Genomic DNA, 6,203 nt, shown 5'->3' with positions numbered 1-6,203 from the left:
GGCGTGCTGTACAGAAAGTCCTGAGTCATAAGATGATCGTTGTGGATAAAGGGAAGACTTTGAAGGTATGTAGGCATTATAGCTTTTCTCACTTAGCTCAGGGGCTAGCCGAGCTAATCGCTAATACTATTACGGCTGTGAGCAACCATATAAGTTGTGAGTGGTCTTGAATGAATCAGGACAATCTAAGCTTTCCAACGATGTACGGCATGAATATATATGTTTAAGGGTTGGTGTTTAAAACATCCAGAAGAACTTGTGGCTACCTCCTAACATCCGTCCCGTCCCGTAGACGGAACAGCGTGCGTTAAGTGGTTAAGATGTTTGTTAAATGCAGTAAAAGTGGAACTATCTCTGATGGGAGTTGGGAGACTATTCCAACATGTTTTGGCCTATATGGCTACGTCCCCTCTGGAGGCAGATCTGTACCTCACAGTCCCCTCTGGAGGCAGATCTGTGTTGTCTCTCTAACGGGGGAGGAGCCAGCCCATTGAGGGTTTTATAGATAAGGCAGCTGTTTTTAAAACTTTTAAGATTTTCAAAACTTAAGAAGTTGTACCTCGCAAGAATTGGACAGTGATGAGAAGAATAGGATTTTCTGGCAAATACCTTAATAGATTTTTTATATAGTTGTTCAATCGGTTTCAGTGTGGTGACACCAGCAAACGACCACAAAACAATATTCAATGTGGGACAGAATCATACAGTGAAGGTAAGATTTAGCTGCATCAGACGAGATGAGACGGGTCTGATTTGTTTTGCAGGCTGAATCTTATTGTGTTGGCCACTTCTTTGATGTGTTTTTTAGAAGTGAGATTTGAGTTATGAATCTGATCGAGTGGCTATGACGTGTGGAGTTCCTCAGGGGTCAGTTCTTGGACCCCTTCTGTTTAGTCTATATATGCTGCCCTTGGGTCAAATTCTGCATAACTCTAATGTAGACTATCACAGTCATGCAGATGACACACAGATATACCTAGCACTGTCCCCAGATGACTACAGTCCAATACAGTCATTGTGTCACTGTTTAGAGCAAGTCACTGATTGGATGAACCAAAATTTCCTTCAATTAAATCAGGACAAAACTGAGGTCATTGTTTTTGGCAATAAAGAGAAGAGGATTGCTGTCAGTAAACATCTCGAGTCACTCTCTCTAAAAACTAGGGACCAAGTCCGAAACCTTGGCGTGCTGATAGACTCAGATTTGACTTTCAGCAGTCATATCAAATCAATCACCAAAACAGCCTTCTATCAGCTTAAGAACATCGAGTTTTAACCAGAACAAAGAGATCAGAGCACATTACTCCAGTTCTAAAGTCTTTACACTGGCTCCCAGTCAGTTCTAAAGTCTTTACACTGGCTCCCAGTCAGCTCTAAAGTCTTTACACTGGCTCCCAGTCAGTTCTAAAGTCTTTACACTGGCTCCCAGTCAGTTCTAAAGTCTTTACACTGGCTCCCAGTCAGTTCTAAAGTCTTTACACTGGCTCCCAGTCAGTTCTAAAGTCTTTACACTGGCTCCCAGTCAGTTCTAAAGTCTTTACACTGGCTCCCAGTCAGCTATAGAATAGATTTTAAAGTTCAGCTACTGGTCTACAAATCACTGAATGGTTTAGGTCCAGAATACATGAATGACATGTTAGTAGAATATAAACCCAGTAGAGCTCTGAGATCTACTGACTCAGGTCAGATAGTTGAGCCCAGAGTCCAAACTAAACATGGTGAAGCAGCTTTTAGCTGTTATGCTGCACACAACTGGAACAAACTACCAGCAGAACTGAAATCAGCCCAAACTGTGAACATTTTTAAATCCCGGTTAAAAACATTTTTCTTCTCCTGTGCTTATGATTGAGCTCTTTTAAAGCACTTTACATTTGAATCTTTCATGTGCACTCTTTGTCCTTTTAATGATTTTAAAGCTAATTTATTATTTTATGCTGCAATCATTTTATTTATGTCTTTCTATTTTTCTGTACTTTGTTTTTATTATGGGGGGGTGGGGTGGGGGGTTAATTGTATGTTTTAAGTTTCTCAAATTACATGTTTTTCTGTTTTATGTAAAGCACATTGAATTGCCATTGTGTATGAAATGCGCTATATAAATAAAACTGCCTTGCCTTGCCTTGCCTTGCCTTGAGTCTAGTGTAACACCAAGGTACTTGAACTGGGTTATCAATTCAAGTTCCTCTCCTCCAATGAATACGTTAGATCTATTCTGGTTTACTGGTCGTTTGGTGAAAGTCATACAAACCGTTTTTTTGTATTGAGCAAAAGGCAGTTGTTATTAAGCCAGTCTTGTACCTTAGTTAAAGTGTTTGTTAGTTTGCTGGAAGTAATGTCAGAGTTGGAACCGTGAGTAAAAATGACTGAAGAATGTCATTGTTTGCTTCTTTTATTTGTTTCATTCTTGGTTGATTTTCTTTTTTCCTTTTGGAATTGACATTGTCCGTTTATGTCTGAAATAAACATGAACATAAAAAACATAAAATGATGAAATCAAACGTATTAGCTTTTAAAATGCACCTGTTAGTCTCTCAGCACCTGTCAGCATTCATTATAAATTGATTCCAATGAGAGTCAATGTAAACCCTTCACAAGCACGTGACCTGAGGCTGCTCTCTGATTGGCTTCCTTCAGTTTTCCAGGACACGCCCACTTTTATTAATTGTTGTTGTTTTATGTTTTTAATCTACTGTGATTGGACAGATGTATGATTATTGTACATTATAGAAAAACTGGTAAAAATAGTTACCAAAAAGGCTCTCAGAAAATTCTAGAGTGGTAAAAGTTATTTATAATTAAATAAAATTTGTATATTAAGATGTGGTGGAAATTACATTAGTTCAACGCAGGTCAGAAAAATGTCCAAAATTAACAATTTGTCTCGTAATCTAAGTTTGTCCTCTTACAGATCTTAAAACTAGATGAGTTTTGAATAACTGTTTTAATTCAAGTTCACAAGGATAAAAGTGCACCTAGTTGATGACACAACTAAAATATATCGTGGTGTCTCTTTTTAAGCACATTAACTTATTGGTAACTTTACTTTAACTGTTGGTAACTTTAGGTGATGTGAGTGAAATGGACATTTTGTCATGTCTGATTATAATGTTTTATTCCTGTCTCTGTGGGTCAGAGATACCATACTGGGACACACCAGGGAACACTTCTCCTTTATAAACTACCTAGTTAGTGCCACCTTGCTGCTGGGGGACAGGTTTGAACATTTCCTGAGGATGCACTGAGCAACACCTTGAAGGCCGACCCGATGCTCAATGGAAGCAAGCTGAAGACAGAGTTTAGTCTCATCTACAGCAGGACGAGTTCAGAGCCTGTTGTGGTGCTGTGGATCTATTCCAGTTGTTTATGGAGAGAACAATGTTGAAGAAGTCTTCTCAGAGACTGTCACTTTCCTAAAGATCCTCATCACCCATGTCCACAGCGGAAGCTGAGAAGTGCTTCTCAACCATGAAAAGAATTCAAACTTTTCTCAGAAACAGCATGACCCAGGAGAGGCACTGGCCATGCTGTCAATGGAAAAGAGACTGGTGACGGACTTTAACCAGAGAGTCATTGACAAGTTGTGTTCAAGTAGTACTACCGGCTGTGTTTAGGCACCATTACAGTGTGTTGTGTGTTTTTAGATTGGCTTTCCTTCCTCCTTTTGCTGTGGTATGAAGTGGTGCTACGGTTTGTTTGACACTAACCTTAGGACCCCCCCCCCACCAAACTGCCTGTCACCAGCCTCCACTGATTATTTCCATCTCAAATTTTCGTCTGTTACAAACACATTTAGGTCCAAATGCTCCAAACAACTGAAGTCAGTATGAATGAATGAACTTTATCTGCAGGAGAGACATGAGGGACATTTTGGAGCAGGTAGCACCACCATGTGGACATCTATAAAACATTTCTCTTTTAACTCCTGAACTGTGATTTGTGGATTCATTGGTTCAAGATAAATGTCAGTTTAGGCCACGCCCATTTCTGACTAAACACATTTTCCATCATTTTGAACTTTTTTCACTTCTTTTACATATTTCATCCAGTTTTTCTCAAAGTTCTCATGAATCAAACTGAAAACACACTCACACTTCCTCACACCAGGTTTCAGTCTCTGCGGTCCACCATGGTCCATCCTGGAGGAAGAGACAAAGACACAATCAGCTTCATACACCTTCACTCATATCCACCAATAAACATGAACCAGAAACCCTCAGTTTGTCAGTGTCTGTCCATCTGTCCATACCTGAGAGTGTCCACCTGTCCATACCTGAGAGTGTCCACCTGTCTGTCCATACCTGAGAGTGTCCACCTGTCTGTCCATACCTGAGAGTGTCCACCTGTCCATACCTGAGAGTGTCCACCTGTCTGTCCATACCTGAGAGTGTCCACCTGTCTGTCCATACCTGAGAGTGTCCAGTTTCCAGTGTGGATCCTTCAGTCCAGCAGACAGGATCTTCTCTCCAGAGTCTCCTGGATGATTGTAGCTCAGGTCCAGCTCTCTCAGATGGGAGGGGTTGGACCTCAGAGCTGAGGCCAGAGAAGCACAGCCTTCCTCTGTGATCAGACATCCTGACAGACTGAACACACACACACAACAGTTCATCTAATGACCTTAAAACATTCAACAAATCAATAAACAGGATTTTGTCCTTCAGGCCTTTATGTTCACACTCAGCGCCCCTGCTGTACGTTGGTGTCATGCAGATACATTTTAGGTTAGCAGAAGGAGAGAAAGCACATGTTCCTGCTGGAGGTTGCATTCTGATTCATGTTGGCAGAAGAAATGCCTTTAAAGTTAAATATTGTTCCACAGAATATCTAAGGAAGATTTCAGACAAATGTACTGATATTTTAACTTAGTTCTTATTTTTCATTCCAACAATGTTCACTGTGTGATAACAATAATTTAATTAGGCAACTTAAATATTACTTTATATACACAGTAATGAAACTGACCTGAGAGTTTCCAGTCCACAGTGTGGACTCTCCAGTCCAGCAGAAAGCTGCTTCACTCCTGAATCCTGCAGGTTGTTGTTACTCAGGTCCAGATCTCTCAGACGAGAGGACTGGGAGCTGAGAACTGAGGACAGAGCTGCACAGCTTCTCTCTGAGAGATTACAGCCACTCAACCTAGAAATATGAAGAAAAACAAAACAAGAAATAGGTTACTTATTTAATTTATTTTAAAAAGACAGCAGAGTATCTAAATAATAATAAATAAAGCCAACTATCTGTGTACTTACAGAGCTTTGTTGGAGGCTTTGACCATTGGCAGCAGCCTCAGAAGAGCCGCCTCTGAAGCAGAGTATTTCTTCAGGTCAAACACGTCCAGATCTTTTTCTGATGGCAGTAGGAGAGTTTCAAGTGTACAGTGTGAACTCTCCAGTGCAGCACACAGCTGCTTCACTCCTGAATCTGGCAGGTGGTTGTTACTCAGGTCCAGATCTCTCAAATTAGAGGACTGGGAGCTGAGAACTGAGGACAGAGCTGCACAGCTTCTATCTGAGAGGTGACAGTCACTCAACCTGGAGAAGTATTTTAATAAGTCAATTCACAGATCCAATATATAAAGACAATAAAAGCTTGGTGGGTAACCTTTGACAGACAGTTGAATCCTGACCTGAGGGTGTCCAGTCCACAGTGTGGACTCTCCAGTCCAGCAGAAAGCTGCTTCACTCCTGAATCCTGCAGGTTGTTGTCACTCAGGTCCAGATCTCTCAGACGAGAGGACTGGGAGCTGAGAACTGAGGACAGAGCTGCACAGCTTCTCTCTGAGAGGTTGCAGCCACTCAACCTAGAAATATGAAGAAAAACAAAACAAGAAATAAGTTACTTATTTAATTTATTTTAAAAAGACAGCAGAGTATCTAAATAATAATGAATAAAGCCAACAATCTGAGTACTTACAGAGCTTTGTTGGAGGCTTTGACCATTGGCAGCAGCCTCAGAAGAGCCGCCTCTGAAGCAGAGTATTTCTTGAGGTCAAACACGTCCAGATCTTTTTCTGATGGCAGTAGGAGAGTTTCAAGTGTACAGTGTGGACTCTCCAGTGCAGCACACAGCTGCTTCACTCCTGAATCTGGCAGGTTGTTGTTACTCAGGTCCAGATCTCTCAGACTAGAGGACTGGGAGCTGAGAACTGAGGACAGAGCTGCACAGCTTCTCTCTGAGAGGTGACAGTCACTCAACCTGGAGAAGAA

The 6,203-nt window shown here is 41.2% G+C and overlaps 1 protein-coding gene across 1 annotated transcript; it reads right to left on the bottom strand.

Annotated features, from left to right (window-relative positions):
- Positions 1-4,930: 4,930 nt before the first annotated feature.
- Positions 4,931-5,328, bottom strand: LOC128360301 (ribonuclease inhibitor-like). The gene is made up of 2 exons (XM_053320707.1): positions 5,247-5,328; positions 4,931-5,133 (listed from the first exon to the last, which is right to left on the bottom strand). Exons 1-2 carry the CDS (start codon positions 5,270-5,272, stop codon positions 4,935-4,937), a joined length of 225 nt encoding a protein of 74 aa, XP_053176682.1. The 5' UTR covers positions 5,273-5,328; the 3' UTR covers positions 4,931-4,934.
- Positions 5,329-6,203: the final 875 nt, after the last annotated feature.

Source organism: Scomber japonicus, chromosome 6, assembly GCF_027409825.1.
Source record: "Scomber japonicus isolate fScoJap1 chromosome 6, fScoJap1.pri, whole genome shotgun sequence".
Lineage (NCBI taxonomy): Eukaryota > Metazoa > Chordata > Actinopteri > Scombriformes > Scombridae > Scomber > Scomber japonicus.
This window is presented reverse-complemented; position numbering and strand designations above follow the sequence as displayed.